Below are 23,262 nucleotides of genomic sequence, written 5' to 3'. Positions count from 1 at the left end.
GCCTTGGTTTTCTGCAAATAAGCTTTCAAACATGTTCTCGCATCTATCTTGGGCCATGCCCTCTCCTAACCACCTATGAATAATATAATCAAAGAATTGGAGAGTCGGAAAGGACTCTACCACCCTGGTGCTCCCCAGATGTTGCTGAACCATCGTCCTTGGCTTTTGGCCATGCTGCTTGGGGCCGATGGGAGCTGTAGTTGAAAACCTCTGGAGGATAAGGCTGGCACACAGCAAGGCTGCTTGAGCAAAAGATGAAAACAACTTTTGAAACCTGGATGGTTATAACCTTAGCTTCAAAGCTCTGAGAGCCAATTCCTTTCTTCAGTTATTAGTTTTTCCACAGAAGAGAAGGCAGCCACAAGGATGTCAAATTTAGGTATACCTTAGTCATCATCAGCAATGTATTTTTAGGAGAGAATACAGTGTGAGAAATGGCTAGTGGTTTTGGTCCCCAAGTGGGAATTCCATTGCAGCTTCAGAATCTGTACAGTGGTACCTCGGTTTATGAACACAATTGGTTCCAGAAGTCTGTTCATAAACTGAAGCGAACTTTCCCATTGAAAGTAATGGAAAGTGGATTAATCCGTTCCAGATGGGTCCGCGGCGTTCATAAACAGAAAATTCGTAAACCGAGGTGTTCATAAACCAAGGTTCCACTGTATTCTGTTGGGAAGATGGAAGCAAAATGGCAGTGAGGCTCCTCCATTCCTGCTGCCATGTGATGGTGAAGAAATGGATATCCATGCAGTTCCCATGGCATCTATTGTGAGTTGGACCTTCACATCATGTTTCTTCTAGGAGAGAGGAGTTAGACCTACACTGAGCAATTTCTGCAGTTCCAGGAGAAAGTGCCCCTCTCCTTAAGCCAACATCTCAGGCCCAGAAGCCACACCGAGATAACTAAAGTACTTCCTGCTACTTGACTAAAAAAAACCAAGGGAGAGTAGCTAAGAGACAGAGGAAGAACCAAGAAGCTAAAAACAAAACGAAGAAAATTAGCTAAGATAAGATGCGTGCCGATGCAGAGCTAAGTAGAAATTGCTGCCCAGAATTGCCTAGTAGCCCTAGGCAGGAACAGGCTAAGAGCAGGGGGTCCCCACCTCCAAGTAAGTCATTTTCTACTTCTTGCCTCCAAGATCCCAGGTAGGGGAAACCTCATTTCCAGAATGTCCCTCTGCCCATATCCAGGAAGTTGCAAAGAGATTCAAGCATGCCCACACTCAAGTGTATCATCTCAAGCATGAAGACCCTTTCTTTAGACTCAGAAAATGTTCTCCTGTGCCTCCTGGAGAGACATTAGAATGATTCCACTCAAATTACCAGTTTTAATTAAAAAGGGGTCGAAAATCAATTTCTGCTTTTAAACAAAACTGATTAGCAAGTAGGTTATTGCAATTCACAGCAGCAGAGCTTTCCCTAATTCTTTAAACGAAAGCGACTGGCGTTGGAAGGGCATTCATCTAAGCATCAAGACACCCACAGTCCTTTATATGATAACGCCCGCTTTAAACACACACTTTTCCCCACAGGAGATCAAAAAATAATGGTTTGGGCAGGGAATCCCAGTGGTTAATTTAATCCACTTCCAAGATGCATTGTGTGTGTGCGTGTGTGTGTGCGTGTGTGTACTGGAAGACAGGGGTGTGCTGGAACAACAGCTGAGTGCATGCTGCAAAAAAAAAAAAAAGCGAGAAATTGTATGACACTCCCAGGAAATTCAAGACTTTGCAAAGCATTTTGTTGGCAAATGACACACAGCAGTAAATTGAATCCTCATGGCCACATTAGCTTGCAAGAGTAATGCTCATGACAGGTATCTCTGGATAATATAACTGCAGATCTACAGTGAAGGCAAGCATCTCTGCAAAAGTGCTGCATGCTCTTTCTTTCAACTTGTTATGCAGCAGTGGGAGGAGCTGGTGGCTTGGGGCTGGCCGAGAAACGGCAACAACAAGCATCTGAAAACATTTGCTACTTCCTGTCTGCTACCCTGGGGCCACTAAAACTGCCTTGCTTGGATATAAAAAACAACCCCCTCTCTTCTGGTGCCCCATCACCAAACTGCCCCCGCCTTCTACCTTTTACAGCCTAGCTCAAGATTCATTTTCTACTTTCTCTTAGGAAAAAACAAAGCAAAAAAAGAAAGAAAGGCCAGACCTCTGGATATTGTTATCTCTGTAAATATTTGCAGATGTTGTAGGACTATGGAGAACTGCAATTCAGCAGAGAGTGAATGCTGGAGAGCTCTCTCTCTCTTTCCCCTCCCCCCTTACATACACTCAGTTATAAATCAAGGAATGAAATGAACTGCCTGCTAATGCTGGTTTTAAAGATACAGAATACAAAGAACCAAGAGAAGCCAAACTGGTATCTTTGGGAAGGAGATGCATGCAGTCAAAGTATCCCAGGGCCTTTGCATATAATCAGATCATTGCAGACCCTCCAAGTGTCCCTATTTTCCAGGGAGATCCCTGATTTAGAGAAGCCATCCCGGTTTCAAGTTTGATTACAGTACTGTATATCCCAAGTTTCCTTAGGATGTCCCTATTTTCATTGGAGAAATGTTGGAGGGTATGGAATTATCTGAACCCTGAGCCACCTGAAGGCAATCATGTATAGGGAAGTTTTTTTAAAAAAAAGTTTAAAGTTTTCTTATGCTTTTATACATGTTGGAAGCTGCTCAGAGTGGCTGGGGCAACCCAGTAAGATGTGTGGGGTATAAATATTAAAAATTATCATAATGGAATGGAACGTCCCTATTTTCATCAGAGAAATGTTGGAGGCACAGCAAACTATGAATTAGTTTCATGTTTGTTCTGCACAAGCTGTATGTGATCCTTCACAAATGCACTTTGCTTGAAGAGATATTACATATTCCAACCATTTGAGCCACAATCTTTTGTACCTGGGAAAATGCAATTATTCAAGATCTTCAAGCATAGTTTCTTGCAATTGTGATTTCTGTGGGGAATATAGTTGCACAATTGCTACAAACACTTTCTAGCTATTCTTCATGACAGATACAACATGCATATACACATTTCTGGTCCGCTCCCCCACACTATGTTTTACTTGGTGCACTTAATTTGTCCTGACGTAAAATGCACACTTAAGACACTGGAGTATTCATTCATTCATTCATTCATTCATTCACTCAATGCATTTATTTCCCACCCGTACTCTAAGGTAAGGTTACCAGATTTTTTTTCAATGAATCCGGGGACACTTTTAAACTTCAATGGATTTTGTATGGGGACTGATTTGTAAATCTGGGGACTGCCCCTGGGAAACGGGGACATCTGGTAACCTTACCCTAAGGACCTCAAGGTAGCATATATGGTTCTCCACCTTCCCATTTAATTCTCACAACAACCCTGCGAGGGAGGTTAGGCTGAGAGGCTATCACTGGCTCGGGGTCACCCAGTGAGATTCACGAGTGAGGATTTGAGCCCTGGTCTCTCAGGTCCTGGTCCAATATCCTAACCACTAAAGGAATGGTGAGAGAAGAACAAGCAACTATGCACTATCATGCAATGAGCTACTTTGGATGATTTTATCATGGCTTAATCAATTAGCGCCAAACAGGCCCTCCCTTTATGTGAGATCTGATTAAACCAGGAAGTCTGTAATTAACCAGAGTTTCCCATTCCATTCAAACTTGGAAACTATGGTTACAAGCTTTAATACAAGTTAAACCATGATTTAAAGCTGTCTTAATACCCTGGCTTGCTCCCAAGCTGGTAAGCATAGTTTCTCAGTTGGTACAAAAAGAAGAAACTATGTTCAGTTGAAGTCTGGTCGTGTTGTGGTGGGAGGAGTAAAGGGATTTCATATGAAAGGAAATAGCCTGTTCATACTGGGAGTAATAGTAATACATCCCTCCCCAGTATCCCCAACTTTCCACAGGGATGGGGGAGAGGGGTTGCAGTCCACAAAGCCGCTGTGTGGGTAGAGCTTTGCTCCCCCACCTCCCTCCAATCTGATCTGTGGTTTCCCCAACTCTCCAGAGCAGATCTGGGGGAGATGAGGTGGGCACACTGGTTGTGGGGGAGAATGAGAAGTTTTGTTCTATTCACAGAAATTGTTCTTGTCCCACACTGACTTCATTGGAATTAACCCAAAGAAATTATCTCCACAGTTCAGCTAATAATAATAATACTAAGCTTATAAGAAGATAGGCTGCTGGGCTCACAAGCTGTAATGTTGTTGTTGTTGTTTAGTCGTGTCCGACTCTTCGTGAGCCTATGGACCAGAGCACGCCAGGTACTCCTGTCTTCCACTGCCTCCCGCAGTTTGGTCAGACTCATGTTCGTAGCTTCGGGAACACTGTCCAACCATCTCGTCCTCTGTCATCCCCTTCTCCTTGTGCCCTCAGTCTTTCCCAACATCAGGGTCCTTTCCAGGGAGTCTTCTCTTCTCATGAGGTGGCCAAAGTTTGGAGCCTCAGCTTCAGGATCTGTCCTTCCAGTGAGCACTCAGGGCTGATTTCCTTAAGAGCTTAAGATTTCCTTACAAGCTGTAATAGGTGATGATAAACTTTCAGTAATGTAGGAGGTGGCCTTGGACTGAGTCACCCTCATTACCTAGCTCAGAACCTACTGTACTACATGGGATGGGACCAAACAGAAATTTTAAAATATGTATTTCTATAGAACTTTTTACTTTATCAAAAATGAAATCAGATGGTGTATTTACAGTAGATGCAATGTGGTTGTTTAAATACCGGGTTTCAGCTTTCATGAAGCTGAGAGAATGAGCAAGTCTTAAGAGAGCACACCAAGATAATTTCAATACATTTTTTTGCTTCCTTGTAAAAACCACCATTCACTAAACTTTGAAAAAAGCAGAGGGGTATTAAAAAAGGGAAAAGAAAGAAACTAAACTTTCCCCCACCAAGCCACTGTTATGCATTAGTGGTGTTATAAATCCTGCCAGTCCCAGATGATTAGATGTGGAGAGCACAAGGTACCAAACTGTTCAATACTGATTTTAAATGGTTAGCAAGCACTTTCTGTCTGCTTTTTTTAAAAAGAAAGTTACTTTACAAATATACAAAGACAGCTCAGTTATGCAGCCTCTCTTGTAATTATTGAAAGTTTTATAGATTATTTTTAAATCCCATGTTCTTAAAAGCAACACCCCAAAAAGCAACAGCTTGGCCGCTTGAAAACATCAGAAACGTAGGGTTCCTATATATCCACCCCCATGACCCAGGCACTTCCATGGAGGTTCTGCCATCTGGCAGATAAAAAGAGATGTCATCTAGGAGCAGAGACTTCTGGGTAAGGCTTCTAGCATTTAGGCAGTCCCTGCCAAGGGAAGTCTTCTTCTTCTTGGTCAACTTTCAGGAGGCTGATGAAGATGACTCTTCTTATAATAAGTATTGTTAGTTGTGAAGTGCCTAAAAATGAGGTGCCGTACAAAACCCATAAAGCAACAGCCCTACTCAATGGGTTCATAATCTAAATTAGACAACAACAAAACAACAAGGAAACACAGGGAAGGAAGCCAAACACAATTAAAGGCAGGGTGCAACTCAACAGGGAGATCTGTGATCAAGATAAACAAGGATATGTATGTATGTATGTATGTATGTATGTATGTATGTATGTATGTATGTATGTTTAAAGGACCTAGCAATTGTGGGACCCTCCAGATTGGATTAGGACTGTGTTGAGGGGATGGGGGTGTACTTCCTCATGATATTCCTCTAATGAAACCACATTTTCCTGAAGCCTTCCCCACAAAGAGATGAACCATGTAGGTACCACAAAGTCCCATGCAGAGCAAGTAACAGCTTCAGGGAGTGCAATTTGAATCTGGAAAATGATACAGGAGGAGCAGAGTTTAAACTCAATGCTGTGTTGCCAACCTGTCCCCTTCCCCACCCCAAGTCTAATATTAATATGTTTTAAAAAGGCCTAAAATCATAATTACTAATCTGTCGTTTTAAGTATAGTTGCAACTGTAGGCTACAGCTTTTTTTAAAAAGGAGGAAGAGATCTAATTAAATGAATATCAGCTGGTAAGGAGTTCCATTGATAAGATGTAATAAAAGTACAGAGCATAAAGATACGAAACTGAGAAACAGATACAGGGTTTAACAAGCAGCAACAACAAAAACGGAAGAATGCAAAGACTAAATCGGGGTATATAGAGATATCAAAGATAAGCAGGAGATAGAATGAATTCATACGAAGCAACAGATTCTTGTGAACAGGAACTCCGTGTGAAAAAGAGAGAAAAGCAAAGAATCATGATCATATTTACATGCATAAAAATAAAAGGGGTGAGAGACTGCAAACAAGAAGTTTAACTAGGAATACCTATGTATATTTGTAGCATAACCCTTTGTATATTTACTCAGAAGTCAAGGCCACTGCATTCAATGCAAGCTGTAGAGTACCACAGCCAGAAAGAGTAATATGGCAGATAATCCAACCAGGACCAAGTTAGAGAACCCACTGAGAGGTACAAGTAGAATCAACAAAAGAAAGGACCAGGATACCTTAAAGACTGCCTGAGCCCTTCGGTGGCAGCTCAATCATTGCTGGAGGAATCCTGTTATCTGTCCCCCGTGTGAACAAGGCCCACTTGGCATCTAGAGGAAAGGGGGCACTGAGTGTGGCTGGGCCAGCAATGTGGGATGTGCTCCTGGTGGAAATCCATGCTTGTTATTCTGAGTTGCCTTTTGAAGGTTTTCTTGTGTCGATGGGCCTTTTCAGTTGTATAAATGTTTGTTATGTGACTGACTTATGAAAGTTTCTGCTCTCCTATATTTCTTATTTGCTGTACACTGCTTAGATGTTTTCTATATGAGTTTGCGAAACACAAATATTTTAATGATAAATAAGCAAACAATGAAAAGGGGAAGAAAGGGAAGAAATTAAATGGCAAGTTCTGCAGCTTGTGGCAAAACAAGAGGTGCTAACACCACCCATAAACAAAGAAACAATAGAAGAAGAGTTTGGATTTGATATCCCGCTTTATCACTACCCTAAGGAGTCTCAAAGCGGCTAACATTCTCCTTTCCCTTCCTCCCCCACAACAAACATTCTGTGAGGTGGGTGGGGCTGAGAGACTTCAAAGAAGTGTGACTAGCCCAAGGTCACCCAGCAGCTGCATGTGGAGGAGCAGAGACATGAACCCGGTTCCCCAGATTAGGAGTCTACCGCTCTTAACCACTACACCACATTGGCTTCAAACAATGAGCAGACGGCTATGAGGAAGCAGCAAAAGATTAATAAGAAAAGACAACAGATCAGAGATAGAAAAGAATGAGTGGAATGTGCAGCAAAAATGTTGCAGTGCTTTAGCCAGCCAGCCAGCCATACCCTTTCCCAGGGCGCTCCATTCCACTACCACCACCAGTCAGCAATCTGTGGCCACTGGGCAGACAGAGTCCTCAATGGGCAATTCTGGGGCTTACCTTCCTTTATATTGTGAACCACCCTGAGATTTTCAGATGAAGGGTAGTGTATAAATTTAATAAATAATAAAATAATAATTAGTAGGTTTTTTAAAAAAAACCTATTTCTGCAAACTGTGGTGTTTCCCTGAGCCTACTACCGGTAATACTACTCTCTTGTGCAAGAGGTGACGCCTCTTCAACTTTGTTATTATTATTTGGGATACTGTCACGATAGACCTGATAATTAAGGCAAAAAGACTAAATCTTTTCCCTTTGGTCTGATCTGGGGTTCTCCTGACCCCTGCCTGAGCCAATTTAGGGGCATGCAGGGAGAAGGAGGAGAAAGAGAAAGCCTTGTTGTGCAAGCAGAAGTCTGTACCCAGGGCTTCTACGGATGCGACTGGTTTCAGGCATTCCCAAACTCGGTCCTTCACATGTTTTAGGACTACAATTCCTAGGTGAATCCCACCCTCCCGGCCTAAACAGAAATTTGAGATACTCTCATATATTGGTTGGTGAGGTGGGAGGTTGAAGGAAAAGAACTATTAACTCAGAGATGGAGAACCTACATTGTTTTATTATAACTCCCATCATTCATGGTTGTTGCCTAGGCTGGCATTAGAGTTGGAGTTCAACATCTGGAGGAGCACAGGTTCTAATGGAATTACTACACTTCGAAAGATGAAAACAAGAGAACATAATGACTGCAAAAACAAGGATACCGTTCAATGAACAAATGATCAATAGCAATGAAGGAGGAAGATCAAGAAGAATAACAGATAAAGGAAAATTAGTTTAATTAGTTAAAGAAAGTAAAGTAATTTGTTGGCTAGTAAAATTACAGAAAATAAAATTATAACACAGAAAAACAACACTACAATCAGGCAATTTAGAAGAAACTGGATTATATTTAGGCCAACAAGGAAGAATCAAGAGTAGATTGTTGCGCTTTTTTGTTAACTGGAGAAACCAAAAGCAGGCCTTTCCCTCCTGATTAGGTTGTTCTTGAACTAGAAACTCTATCTAATGATTTTAGTACTCTCTGATGCTTATTTTCATTAAGTTTTTACTGTTGCAGTGTTTTTATGAATTTTATGTGCTTTTAATTCATGTTTTATTTCTTTTGAAAGCCACTGTAGGAGCTGTGCTGAGAAGCAAGCGGGTGAGGAGGTAATCCTAAAATTTAAAATAAAATAAGAGGAATATCCCAGCACTACTTGAAGTTTTGAATACAATCCGGAGTATATATTGCTTTAAGCCAAGCTTTATGTTCACCTCGCTATGAAAATAGTTCAGACTTCATATTTCTTTTGTTGCATATTATTTTCAAATAATTTATCAATCTTAGAAAGTTGAGATTCTTGTATTGCAGGGGGGTTGGACTAGATGACCCTCTGGGTGAACGTCCAACTCTACAATTCTATTGTATGATTCTATCATTTCACAACAGCGTGAAATCCAGCCACACTACCATAATAATTGTGTGGAAAGAGCAGCCGCAGAGATTTGTGACAGAATCACTGGGTAACACTGATCACAATGGCATCCAACTGTACAACCCAAAGATATTCTTAGGTCAACAATGTATTATTGGAGGTATCAGTTTGCACTCTGAACGCAAGTGACCAATTCGCCATATTTTAAATAGCTCCCCATTTCATATTGTTTTGATTTCAAATGTTTAGTGCCCATGGCAAAACGGCTGCCTCTTTCTGAAAAATAACTGAATTCCCTACCATATGTACCTTCTTCTCAGCTGCTCTGGTGTGTGTGTGACCATAGTGTAGCCAAATAGCTAAACAGGGAAACAATAGCATTTTATTTTCTTCAAGGAATAATACTGATAGGAAAGGGTTAATCTAACGAGGATCTGGCAATGCATATGTCTAATACCATTAGTGCTAAGATACTCAATAGTGCCATAGCCACCAAAGGGAGGGGTTTCAATTACATTTATTTAAACACACACACACACACACACACACACACACACACACACACACACACCCCCTTAGAGTTACTTGGTCATATATCATTTAGCTACTAATATTTTTTCTAGATTTTTTTTTTCTTGCGGCCTGGATGGTTTTAGTAACATTAATTAGAGGGGGATATAAAGAAAAACACATGAGCATCCCTTTAACAAATACCATAGATCTGTATATTATTTGTTATTGTCACTTAACTAAATTAAAGTTTTCCCCCTATTATGCAGCTCAGCACAAAGCTATTAAAAATAGTTGCCATTATCGGGAAAGGGAATACACAGGTCACAATCACACATGTGGCTACATTTATATATTTCAGGTGCAATTTTGCCACAATAGATCATGTTTTAGGGGGAAATGGTGAGCTTCCCATAATTTTTCAAGCACAGCCAAAGAATGCAGCAATCCTCACCCCGTTGCATGGGCCCAATGAGGTATTGACAACATAAACTTTGCAAGAGGAAAATGCTCCATAATTTTTATTTTTATTTTTGCTACACATTCCAATAAGAGAAAATGCATTCAAATTTTAATCTGATGTAATTTTCACATGCTAATGGAAAATTATACAACTAATACTTTATTGGATAAATTCTAGAATCCTTCATAAAAGCATACAGGGTTGCATTAAAGAGACTTCTGTATTTTAGTAGGAAACACAACTAAGATTAAAGAGGTATTTTCTACACCAGAAGATAGCATCATCTCCCCCTTACTTAAGAACTCCACAGTTAATCATGACAACATTAGCAGTAGGTGAGATGAATATTAAAAAGCACCAGGCCCTTGCATTGCTTTCCCAAGGATTAATGTTTTGCTCTCAAACCACATACACGACACTCGGAATGCAAACACATTTTAGAGTCCTAAAATGACAGGCAACTAAGAAGGAAAATATAGAAGTCTGTGGTTTGTCGTGTCTCTGCCTCCAGGTTCAGATCTTACAGAGGAACCAGCAGCAAACAGAAGGCATTAATGGAATTCAGCTGATCATACCTTAATTACCACTCAACTAATAATAGATACCCTAAGAATAAGGGAAATCCCAACATGTTGATCAAAGCTACAAGGTTGTCCATGCTGGGAGATGGATTCTATAAAATAAGGTTGCTCTGTTGCTAAAAGCATAAATTTTGCTTAGGAATCAGTTACAACCTTATTCTTAAGCACTCAAGATATTCTACTTGCATGGTGTTTCCTTCAGCTCAGACCAACACGGTGATACTGAAATGATGGGACAGGACAATCTGTTGGCTAAGTGTGGGGCGTCCACAGTAGATATCGGGAACGACACCAGACTTTGTGCCATGGAACTAGACCAGCCTTCTCGACCCGGTGCCCTCAAGATATTTTTCACTTCAACTCCTATCATCTCTAACCATTTGCCATGTTAACTGCAACTGATGGGAGTTGTAGTCCAAAATCCCTGGAGGGCACGAGGTTGGGGAAGTCTGCTCTAGACCAAGAAGAAACGCTCTTAACAAAATCAACATTCCACTTTAAAAGTTTGGGAAACCAGTTGATGAGTTGCATTTTAATCTTCAACAGGCAAGCCTACAAATGACAGGACTGAATCATTACAATTTCTTGTTGGGACCTCATGACTTCGTTCTCCTTCTCGGAGAAAAGTCGTTTTCCCACCTCAGGCTGTCTAGTGAAGATTCCTAATTTTGGAGGAAAGAAGGTGATACAAAGTAATGGCGCTGGGAGCTATTTTGCCTCCAACTGCTCACTTTAAGAATCTAGGAGATAATGAGAAGCTTTGCAAGTCTCAGGCACTTTGTCACAAACATCTTTCAAGGTGGCAGATAAACTTTTATTTACTAAAGCTAACTTTCAAAAAAAATGGTCACATAACTGAGGATAGGAAATCAGGGGTCTTCAGCACACTGTCCTAGAAGATGAACGAACACAAAACATAACCACCAACTTTTTCATTCATAGTATTTATTGCCCTTCCGTACAGGCTGCTGAGGACGAGGGTGGCTCTGTGGTCTAAACCACTGAGCCTCTTGGGCTTGCTGATCAGAAGGTTGGTGGTTCGAATCCCCGCGATGGGGTGAGCTCCCGTTGCCCAGTCCCAGCTCCTGCCAACCTAGCAGTTCAAAAGCACGCCCCAAAGTGCAAGTAGATAAATAGGTACCACTCCAGTGGGAAGATAAACAGCGTTTTCGTGCACTGCTCTGGTTTCGGTGTTCCATTGCGCCGGAAGCGGCTTAGTCATGCTGGCCACATGACCTGGAAAAACTGACTGCGGACAAACGCCGGCTCCCTCGGCCTGTAAAGCGAGATGAGCGCCGCAACCCCAGAGTTGTCTGCGACTGGACTTAACTGTCAGGGGTCCTTTACCTTTACCTTTTTTTACAGGCTGCTGTTAAAGATGATTAAGCTAAGGCAATGAACCTACTATGAACATTTGAAATGTGCAGTATTCCTAAGTGTTACTATTATAGAAAAAGGCACAGAAAGGGTTTGACTTTGGAGGAAAACAAGAACAGATAGATTGAGAAGGGCATTTCAAAGGTAGCAAGAAGCTAGGTTAGAACAGGTGCTTGAATGGAACTATTTTACTAGCAGATCACCTGCTGAAAGTGGTATTTGTGAGTCCCAAGCAGATCCATTCTGCTGAATTTCTTAAGCACAACTGGGACTTGACTTTAGAAGCTATTCAGCTCACCCACAACAAACAGAAGCAAGTGCATTGTCAAAAGGACACTGGAAAGATTTATAATTTCACATTTCCCTATAAACAGGAATTAGGTTGAAGGGGGAAAATACTTCTGCAGCTGATTAAAGAAGGGAATTTTTTAAAATCTATGTAAATTGTTTATTTACTTTTTAGAATCCACTTGATAGTCAATACATGTTTAAAGGAGTCTTGCAATAAGAAACATCTAAACTTATGGAGTGTGAGTATGTATATGTATATACAGTATGTATGTATGTATGAGTGTGTATATATCCATATCTGTCTGTCTATCTCAACTGTATTAATTTTACTTAAATAATACAAGTTTATACAATACCCTGATGTATGTTATTGTAAGGGCCCAGCATTCGAACAAAGGAAGCCTTTTTACACTGTCAGGCCATTGGTACATTTGGTCACTACTGTCTACTACACTGAGTGGCAGCAGCGTGCCTGAATTTCAGGTGGTCAACATTCCCGGCCGTACCTGGAGATGCTGAGGTTTCAACCTGGGACTTTCTGTGTGCAAAGCAGGTGCTATTGACGATAAGCATTTTTATTATAAAAAAAAGTGGCAGATTGAGAAAAAACATGGTAACTACTATTACTGATCCACTAATGTACTGCAGTATCTGAGTAAAACAATGTCACGATGTCTACTGACTGGTTTTATTCAGGTACTGCTAAACATACATCTTATTTCGTTTAGAGACTAAGAAATGGTTTAATGACTCCAATGTAGTCTTCACATCCATAGCCTCCTCACAAAACACCCATTAGAAGTGTTCTGAAACCTCAGAAAGCAGCGCTTCCAAAGCCAATAATCAAAAAGGCTCATCTTTCAAGCCACACTGCCTTCACAGAGCAACCTGCTTTCAGGCCAGAGGGGTGGTTTTCCGAACTCCCAATGCTGTGCATATGTCTCCGATTGGGCTCTAATTCAACATTCATTGTCGGCAGCAATCCAAGTAAGCCAGGGCCAATTAAAAAACTGCATCTGTATGGCGACACTTCATGCAGGCAGCCACAACCTTCTGAGGTTTGCCCACAAATGCATGGAGAATCTCCATAGTAGTAGCTCACGAAAACATGCAAGTAAAGACAATGGCTATATACCCCTCATAATACCAAAGGGCTGTCCCTGCTCCGCACCATTTCCCGTATTCTAAGCAGCCATGCATAAGTGAACCAAAGTGCTGCAACAGTCCTGTTTTTCCCCCTTTTGTGACCCTACTACATTCTGGGAAACCACCTGGGAATTTAATTGCAAGGCTGCGGAACACCCTTTGTGGCAAGTTCCAAGGAAAGATTTGAAAAACTGGTGCGAATGTGTGACATCTTGGTAAATAAAGAGGACTCCCCCCCCCACTGGGTCTGAAAGACCCCAAAGCCTAGAATGGAAGGCTTTTGTGCTCCATTGTAAGTTTGGGGAAACAGCCATCCCTCCTTCCAATCAGAATTGTTAAGCAGGGAATTATCTACAGCCACTGGGGTAAGAAAGGAAATCCTGTCAAATGAAGATGGTGAAGATGTGTCTGTCAACAGCACTTCCAACAGTGTTTACATAGGAGAGGCTGGAAGCAATATTTTCGATTTCAGCTGCATTTTCTTGTTTCTCTCCTATTAAGATACTACAACAAATTGTCAAGTGTTAAATAGCAAGGACTGGCATTTCATTCTATGGTGATGTGAGTCCATCAGACCCCAAAAGTAGCGGAAATAAAACTGAAATAATCATATAGTGTTTACAGCCCCCAAACAAAATTATTCTCTGCACATCAGTTCCTTAAACTAGATCAAGCCAGTCACCATTATAAAACAACCTATGTGAAACTTGATTTCTAAAGACGGGCCACTTGAAAATTACAAGCAAGAACACACACTTCAAATTAATGTCTAAGCTGAATAGCATTTCCATAGAAGAAATCGTGTGTATTTCATTCAGGTATGATACACACTTGTCCATTTCAGTGTGTATACATGTGGCAGGAAGCACCAATTTATGGCAGGTTCCCAGAGTGACTGACAACTGTGCACACATCATGTGTAACTGCATTTGCCTCCCTGAATGTCATTTCCAGCATGGGCGTGATCTGTATCCATGTAGAGGATCAGGCTTATGCAATTCAGCTCTTAATCTTACCTTCCCCCCCCCCAACATTAATTTTGTTTCTGCTTTACCAACAGGATTATAAACTAGTAAACAAATGTAGTTAGTTAGCATGGAAAAATGCAGGGAGTCAAAGCTTAATAAAATGCAAAAGTGCTGAGGAACACCATCATCGTCTGGCTCCCAAGGTCTCAATGCATTAGGGGGCAGTGTAGGAACACAAACTTGAGAGTGCTTTGTTATGGTGCAGCCCTCACTAACTGCTGATGCATAGCTAAAGCAGCAACAGACATTGATTTATGTTCAACTTTCCATTTCATCAGAGAGATTTTTCAAAATGCTACACACAGAGTTCAAAAATCAGCAGGAAAATACACGGCCACCAAGTGTACAGCAACAACCGTACACAAAAGAGCCTGAAAGAACACATAAGGTAACCGAGCATTGCTAGAAAACTCAAAGCACATATAGAATCTCATTTTCCAATCCCCACCGCCCTCTCCAGAGCAGGGTTAGGCAACTAGATAAAGAGTCTGGACCCTTCAATGCACCTTACACCATAATGTAAAAGACAACACATGCCCATCTTTAACTGCTGCAAAGCCTGCCTTATCTCTGGAGGAGGTGCAGACTGGTTGCTAAGGAAGGCGCAGTATCAGCAGCTGGCGCTGTTGAGCATTTGCTAAGGCCCATGGGCTGGCAAGCAGTCCACTGCTGATGGCTGACAAAACCCTGAAGTGACCGCTATTGCAGGGAGGAAGAGGAGCAGTTGGCCATCTAGCAGCCCATCCTGTTCTTCTGGGGAAATGGGGAGTGGGGGGGGGGGTCAGGCGAGCAAGTGGCCAGTAGCTACTTGGTGGCTGTTACACTTCCTTCTCCTTCACTACCAGCCCATTCACCTGCCCTTTCTAGCTGGAGGCAAAGAGAAAGGAGAGAAGCAGCCTCCACTATCGACACTAACAGGGCTGGGGAGGCTCCACCATATACTGGAACCCTCCGTTTGTGAATTTGGAAAACTAAACTAAAGGTGATAAAAAGTTGAATTGTTTGTTATTGCTTCTATTTCTGTCTTTTGGCATTCTGATTTGCAAATGTTTTGAAGCCAAAGGGTGCAGCTTCTGACTTCTTTTATTTTAAAAATGGGTTTTTTGTGATTCTCCCCCCCCCCCCAAATCCAAAGGAAAACATAGATAGTTATAGCTGTTATTCTCCGTCACTGGTCTGCTGACCTGCTTGACCTCAGGCCAGACACAAGAGCAGGCATTGTCAGCTGAGCAGTTGCTCTTTTGTCCTGCCTTAGTTACAAATACAGAAGTTCAAGCAATATCCTTCTTAACCTGGAAAGGACCACAATGGCGTGGTGTGCATGTCACGTTAAACCAAGGTTTGCTCTTGGCTTATTACATCCTGTATGTTTGTTTGGAGATAAACAATTCACAGGCCTGGGTTCAATTTGGGGGGGGAGGAGGAGGAGGAGGAGGAGGAGGAGGAGGAGGAGGAGGAGGAGGAGGAGGAGGAGGAGGAGGAGGAGGAGGAATTAAGCACCTGTGACCTCAGCAGCTTGTACCAGCACACTACTCATTTAAATTAAACTATAGTTTACTTTAGGGACCCAGGTGGCGCTGTGGTTAAACCACTGAGCCTAGGGCTTGCCAATCAGAAGGTCGGCGGTTCGAATCCCTGTGACGGGGTGAGCTCCCGTTGCTTGGTCCCAGTTCCTGCCAACCTAGCAGTTCGAAAGCACGTCAAAATGCAAGTAGATAAATAGGAAGGTTCAACAGTTCAACAAGCTGACACTGTGCTGAACCTTTAATATATATACTAAAGTGGGAAGGTAAACGGCGTTTCCATGTGCTGCTCTGGTTTGCCAGAAGCGGCTTTGTCATGCTGGCCACATGACCTGGAAGCTATACGTCGGTTCCCTCGGCCAATAATGCGAGATGAGCGCGCAACCCCAGAGTCGGTCACGACTGGACCTAATGGTCAGGGGTCCCTTTACCTTTACCTATAGTTTACTTTAACTATAGGTTAATACAGGGTTCCCAATGTGGTGCCCATGGGCTTCTGTGTGTCTGCAGAGGCCTTCCATGGTGCTGAAATCGTGTCATCATCTCTGCGCAGATGAAAGCAGGCTCAAAAGTGTGCCTGGTTGAACTTTGAATTTAGTTTTATACTTTCTAAATCTTATTGCTGATTTTTTTATTAGTACTTTGTATCTCTGCCCCAGCACATTCAGACAGAGGGACAGATTATAAATACCTTTAGTATATATATTAGAGGTTCAGCACAGTGTCAGCTTGTTGAACTGTTAAGTTCGGAACACTTGCCCAAAAACAAACAAAAATCCTCTGAAAAACATTGACAAAAGAGGATTCTCTCTATCAAACAGACCAAAATAAAAATCTACGTATGTTTTACCCAAGGCATACAAAACTTGAATTGCTGGCAGATGTTCCCATCTCACATCTTCTTTCACTTATTTCCACCAATATAAAAAAACTCGCTTAAGCCTCTGTTAGTATCTCAGAACCAAGAGATTCTCTTTTTCCTACATGTCCTACAAATATATCATTCCTTTTTTAAAAAAATTAATAAATACAGCAGGCTAACAAGCCCCATCCACAGAATTAGTAGTTTTAGCATCGTAATCCAGACCACATAACTTTGATAAAAGTATTCATCGCTCAGTACTTTTTTTCTTGCACACAGTCAGTAACTCAAATAAGGTAAAACATACTTCCAGACTACAACCAATATTCATAACTTTTTAGAAAGGATTCTTGCTGATATGTAGCTCTGTAATACTAAAATGAACATAACTACCAAGGACACTGGTAATCAATTAAACCTATGGCTTAATGTTCACGTGTCCCTTTTTGATTGACCATTGCCACTCATTAGGATGAGGTATCCCAGTGTTCATGAATTTAAGAAGGTGCTATCCTTCATGATTACGGAGATTAAAATGAATACATACTAGTCACAATATGCTAGGTTACAAGAAATAAAATGGCAACAAACTAAACTTGCTACTTATTAGATCTTATGAATTCTATTGCTTTAAAAATATTTTTAATGAGTTGCCAGAAGTTTACAAATATTGGGAGTTAGCAGTTACAAATTTAGATCACGTAAGTGCTGGAAATCCTGTGCCTATATGTAACAACAAAACAACACAAAACCACCACCACCATCAATGTGTGGCTTATATTAACTGCATCCTGCAGCTCCCAATGTACCCAACATGGCCCTTGAAGGAGGCACAATTAGCCCAGCCATAACATAGCACAGAGGGGAGGCATTTTGGAGAATTAAAAACCTGTTAAAAATCCCGATTGCTTGAAAATCACTGTTAAACCTCGTTCCCTTGTTTCAACCATAAATGTCCTCCACCTTAGGTGTTGCTCACAAAACTATTACTTGGAAATCACATAAGGCTAAAGGGAACCTTTGCTTTAAAAAGGGGAAATTTCAAGGGGAAATGAAGTCAACTCCAATAGGCAGATATTGAGATACTGGGTTTCTCTCCCATTGCCATGACAGGCTGGATGGGTTTCTGCCTGTGGCTAGAGCTTAAGCTGGTTTTCTTAAAAGATTTCAGTGATGGCAGTTGGAAAAAATCAAGTGGTTAACCAGAAGGAAAAGAAGAAGGATCCAAATCCTGAATGTTTTGAATTACACACAAGCCTGTCATGACCATGACCAACAAATAAATAATTTTTTAAAAAGCAGCTTTGGAAAATACTGAATTGTAAAAACAAAAAAATGAATCTTGCTTTCCAGACCAGAGAAAGCTAACACATACACACTGCAAAAACAAAGGTTAAGGGAAACCGAGCATAATATTACAGCTAATTGGGTACTTCTGGCAGTTTTGTTTTAAAAGTGTCTCTGAGACTATGGTGCATCTGTAAACTACTTAAGAATCCATTCATGCTCATGCATGCAGCAAACAGCAACAAAAGTCAGGAGAGCCAATTCTTACCTGAAAGAAACCTGGAGGAATGGGTCCCCCTGGCATTCCATCATTTGGAGGAATGTTTCCAAGTACTGGACTTGGTGCTGCAGCTGCACTCTGTACAAAAAAAGAAAGAAAATATACGTATAGATAAACAGCACTGATTTCAGGTCAGCTGAAAAGGAAGTCAACACACATCTCACAGCTCCATCAATTAGCACATAACCAATAACCAATACCATCATCATCAAGCCTACCCAAAGGAAATCAAACACTTCACATTGTAAGAATGTGCCATTAAGACTAATAGAATGCCAATGGCTGCCATTCAGATTAATGTGCAACTGGGAGTCTGGTTCCGTCATCAAGCAAACTTGTGCAAAAAACACTTTTAATGGCAGTAACTGCAGCAGGTTTCAAAGCTAAGCCACCCTACTGAAATTACCAAAGCATGCCACAGTCAAAGAAGATGGAAAATTCCTTTGTTTTGAGCTATGGGTTTGCACAAGCACAATCTGATGCCTCTGTTACAATATCTGGGGTCTTCTTCAGTGTAAAACATGGTTATTCATCCAATAAATAATGAGTTATCAGCCACCCCACTCATTCTTGTTATAATTAAAAAACTTCATAAATATAATGCCAGTTACCAACATCATGAGAATTGTCTAGACGTTTGCTTGAACATGCGAATATGTATCTGTGGACTGGGGCACATATGAAAATCCCATCCGCACTGTCCCAGTGTGGGCTGTCCTGTCCACTGAGTTCCTAGCCTCTCCTGTGCTAAGTGTTTTACTCATGTTCAAGCAAATGTGAGTAAAAGCCCCTGCAGACATTTCCTGCTCTGGAAAAATATATTCACCACCACAATTCGCAATCTCATCTAAATGTATCAGAAGCTGGAAATGTTCATTTCTGCTTCATAAAACATGAGATTTTGTAGTGAATATTTAAAGCAAAGCAAAACAAAAAACAAAAACAAAAAGGAAAATAAAAAAATTCCTTCAGTAGCACCTTAAAGACCAACTAAGTTTTTATTTTGGTATGAGCTTTCGTGTGCATGCACACTTCTTCAGATACCACGAAAGCTCATACCAAAATAAAAACTTAGTTGGTCTTTAAGGTGCTACTGAAGGAATTTTTTTATTTTGCTTCGACTCAGACCAACACGGCTACCTACCTGTAACTAAAAACAAAAAGGGTTATGTGTTGGGTTTTTATTAATTATTTTTTATTGGAGTTTTAAGATATGCTTTCATTGTATAACAGTGCAAACAGCAAGTATTCCTATTCAGAAGCACAATTTTAAAAATAAACAAACCAAATTTAGAATAAATACAAATCAAAACAACTTAAATTGTTTTCCAGATATGTATACTGGCAGGTGATCAATATATAAAATCAAACTGTTAATAAAACATTCACAATGATGAAAAATATTGGGAGGGGGATAAATAAGGTTAAATCAACCAGATCCATTTGTACCAGGGGTCAGCAACCTTTTTCAGCTGTGGTCTGGTCCACAGTCCCTCAGACCATGTGGTGGGCTGGACTTTATTGGGGGGGGGGGGAATGAATGCATTCCTATGCCCCACAAATAACCCAGAGATGCATTTTAAATAAAATAACACATTCTACTCAAGTAAAAACACGCTGATTCCTGCACAGTTCATGGGCCGTATTGAGAAGGCAATTGGGCCGCATCCGGCCCACGGGCCTTAGGTTGCCTACCCCTGATTTGTACACGGGCAATGGACACTGCCCATGTTACTTAATATTTGTATAAACCACAAAATCATACCAAACAGAAATAAATTTATCTATCTTATTCTGGCCTTTCAAAACACTTAGTTTGCAAGTCCATTTTTTCCAGTAAAACTATACTGTATCCCATATTACCTGGGACCAGTACTTTTATGGTGGTCTCTCCAGTGTCAAGCTATGGGTGCCATCTAATTGTTAACTTCCTACCTCTTCCTTCCTCCCAAAGAAACACAGGCTTTTTGCTTCAAAATCACCCTACAAGGTAGGTTCTGAGGTATGCCCAAGGCCACCCAGCAAGCTTCATAGCTGAGCAGGGAATATGAATCTGAGTTTCCCACATCCAAAGCCAACATTCTAGCCACTTCACCACACTCTGGCACTCAAGTTTCCTTCTCCTCCCACAAATTCTGACCTTTACTTTAATTCCCCAGATTGTCCTCATTTGATCTTTGGCACTATTTTATGAGGTTTATATGGGATTTGGGGGGAAAGGCTTGGTCATTAATAGACCTCAATATAATTTCTTAATCATATCTGGAATTATACTAACTGAACCAAGTAATTTTGTAAAGAACAAACCTAGCAGCTTCCTAGTTAAAGCAAAAATAATGGCAAAAGTTTGGTTTCGCTTGACCCCCCCCCCCTTTTACTAAGCAAAGTGAAGTCTATACCAAAGATGAATCATCACCCATCACCCGTATTGTGTATCTGGTCAGCATAACTGTTAGCATTGAACTGTTTCGCTTTCTATTTTTAAAAGTGAAAAGGATGCCAAGTAGCAAGACGATATTGGAGGCATAAAGGAAAAGGCACGAAACGAAAGCTAGTGTAGTTGAAAACATAGAATGGCGTTTTTTACATAATCAACAGCAGCATGACTATGGAAATAAGGACCTATGTGCCATTTCTCAACCACCAATCTGCTTCAGCTTTTCATCTATGGAGTTTAAAACACCACAGATTTGTGTGCCCTTAACTAGCTCACGACTCTTGTGCTTGCACAAAGCATCAAACAGGCATTATGAGGATAAGCAACAGTGACCCACAGGCTTGTGCACTCCCCATCCTCGTCAGGCAGCTGCAGCACAACTTCATATGCCAAAACGATGTTTGTGCAAACTTGGGTGTTTGCCAGTTTTTTGCTCTAAAGGAGGATAAAGAATCCTGCCCTCAAAATGCACCATTGCTGACTTCCAGACACAAATTAATCGGTCACCACCTGTATTCTGTCTCTGTCTGTCTCTGAATTAGGGGTGGGGGGAGATTTTTACATACACACAAGAGGAAAAAGAGTTTAGCTAAGGAGGAGATCCAAAGTTCCAATATATCACATGGTTCAGACTTCCACTGGGTAGAAATGGAAAGGCTGAATGCAAAAAGCATTAAAATGTATGGGATTCCATTTTTTTACTATGGTCCTTACACATGTGTACCAGATCAGTAATTCTTATACACTGGTCACATTTGTCTCTGGAAGAAAGCCTCTCCTTACAGCATTTGTTGACCACCCTAAGTAATTGACAGAAGGTATTTTATTCCTTAGAAAGAGACACATTCTGCTTTATAGACATAATTAAGTACAGTATAACCATTTTCTTTCTCTTCAACAACTTATGACCAAAATTCTGGGATTCAAGGTGTATTGGTATCAGTTATTCCAGGTCCAACAGGTGCAGTATTTTTGTCAATAAAAATAACATTTGACATTCATTAAAGTGCACACATTTACCATTTATGTGCTTGTATACTTAAAGTCCTGTCCAGGTAGTGCAAACATTTCAGTTTAATATCTCACTCATGCTGGCAGAGCTGTGATGAACCAGGAATCCCCAACCACAAATACATGGTGGTCATGTTTGGCTGTTTAGATTTTTGGATAAAACGTGTTTGGTGTTGCAGACACCTTTGTCGGATAATCATAGGACCTGGAGCAACATTATAGGATATCCTTCCAGGGCACCAAGCGGAAGCATTATGCAATCAACTACTCATCACCTTTTGACAGTTGCCAAAGTAGAAATAACTATATACTGCAAAAGTAAAAAAAGAAAACCCTACTCACTGTTAAATTTTGGTACAGAAAGATATGGGAACATCTCATCTTACTGGCACACCAAGTAAGTTTTTCTAAGAATGGTTTAAATCAGTAGTATTGACCGCTGGTATCCATGTATAACACTCCAGGGGTCACTCCTGAATTTACCGTAGCTTGACTAATATTTACCAAATAATTAAGCACTAATTGAAATATTGAATCCTTGTTTTTGCTTGTCCAGGTTCATCTCTCCAATTGTGTAGTTATTAATTTTTTCTTGTGTTTTTTTAAAAAAATCCATCATTTAAAATCTTACCAAAAAAAAACCCAAAAACTTTTAATGGGGTCATTTGTAGCTCCTTTGCCTCATCCTGCCAGGATGGAGTAGTAGCAAAGTGTCAGGAAAGTTTGTCCTTTCCCTTTTCAGTTCCACACCAAAAGCTACTGGGAAAAGAAGGAATGCCTTTAGCATGGCACAATGGGATCTGAATAGGTGTCCTTGTATTACAAATAGAACAATTCTAATAACCATACTGAGATAGGCGGAATCTACACACACACACAAAATGTTGTGAAAATGCTTTTTAAAAAAAGTTTTGAAAAACACATTGAATTTTTCATAGCTCACTATCGCCATCTATTTGTATATCACTTTACAACACACTTAAAACGTTTTATTTGCAGCTGTGTAGCTGAGTCCATAGACACTTTCTATACTAATCCAATACAACCATCTCTGCTGTTCCCAGAAGTAATTTTCCTCCGAAAGGACTGCTCAGACCTGCTGACAAGTTGTACAGAAGACACTTTTGAACCCTTAACTGTAAGCCTGATTTAAAGGAAATCTGCAAGACTTTCTATATATTTCCTGTACACCTTTTTCCTTCTTTCTTACCAGGTACAGTATAGAGGTTCTTTCAGCTGGGGGTGGGAGATGGAGTAGAGGAAAAATATGTTTTTAAAAGCTTTATTATAAATTCAAGTATTACTGGCTCTGGAATACTAATGGATAGTGAATAATCTAGTGGAATATCACAAGCACAAAGTACAGGAATACTGATCAAGAAGGGAAAAGGTTTTAAAAATCAATGGTGATTTCAGAAACACCTGGCAGAAGTGATCTTCTGGGGGAGTAGGGGTGCATGCAAAAACTCCTAGACTAAATTAATAGCCAAGAAAAATTATTATCCCAAGTGTGCATATTTGTGTGTGTTTTAAGAAAAGGGAAGGGTAGAAAAGAAAGGTTGTAAACCAATTGGGGGGACAGTCAAATCATAAAGCAGGCACTCTTTTTACATCAT

At 40.7% G+C, this 23,262-nt stretch overlaps 1 protein-coding gene across 4 annotated transcripts in view; it reads right to left on the bottom strand.

Moving 5' to 3' along the window:
* Positions 1–23,262, bottom strand: part of SSBP3 (single stranded DNA binding protein 3) — a 170,592-nt gene that overhangs the window by 29,093 nt on the left and 118,237 nt on the right. For all 4 annotated transcript variants that reach the window (XM_035123053.2, XM_035123054.2, XM_035123055.2 and 1 more), the window contains exon 5: positions 18,187–18,276. In XM_035123053.2, the coding sequence (XP_034978944.1) occupies positions 18,187–18,276 (90 nt within the window). The remainder of the gene's footprint in view (positions 1–18,186; positions 18,277–23,262) is intronic.

This window comes from Zootoca vivipara, chromosome 7 (assembly GCF_963506605.1).
Source record: "Zootoca vivipara chromosome 7, rZooViv1.1, whole genome shotgun sequence".
NCBI classification, from domain to species: Eukaryota; Metazoa; Chordata; class Lepidosauria; order Squamata; family Lacertidae; genus Zootoca; species Zootoca vivipara.
Note: the sequence above shows the minus strand (reverse complement) of the source record. Positions and strands in the feature narration are given on the sequence as shown.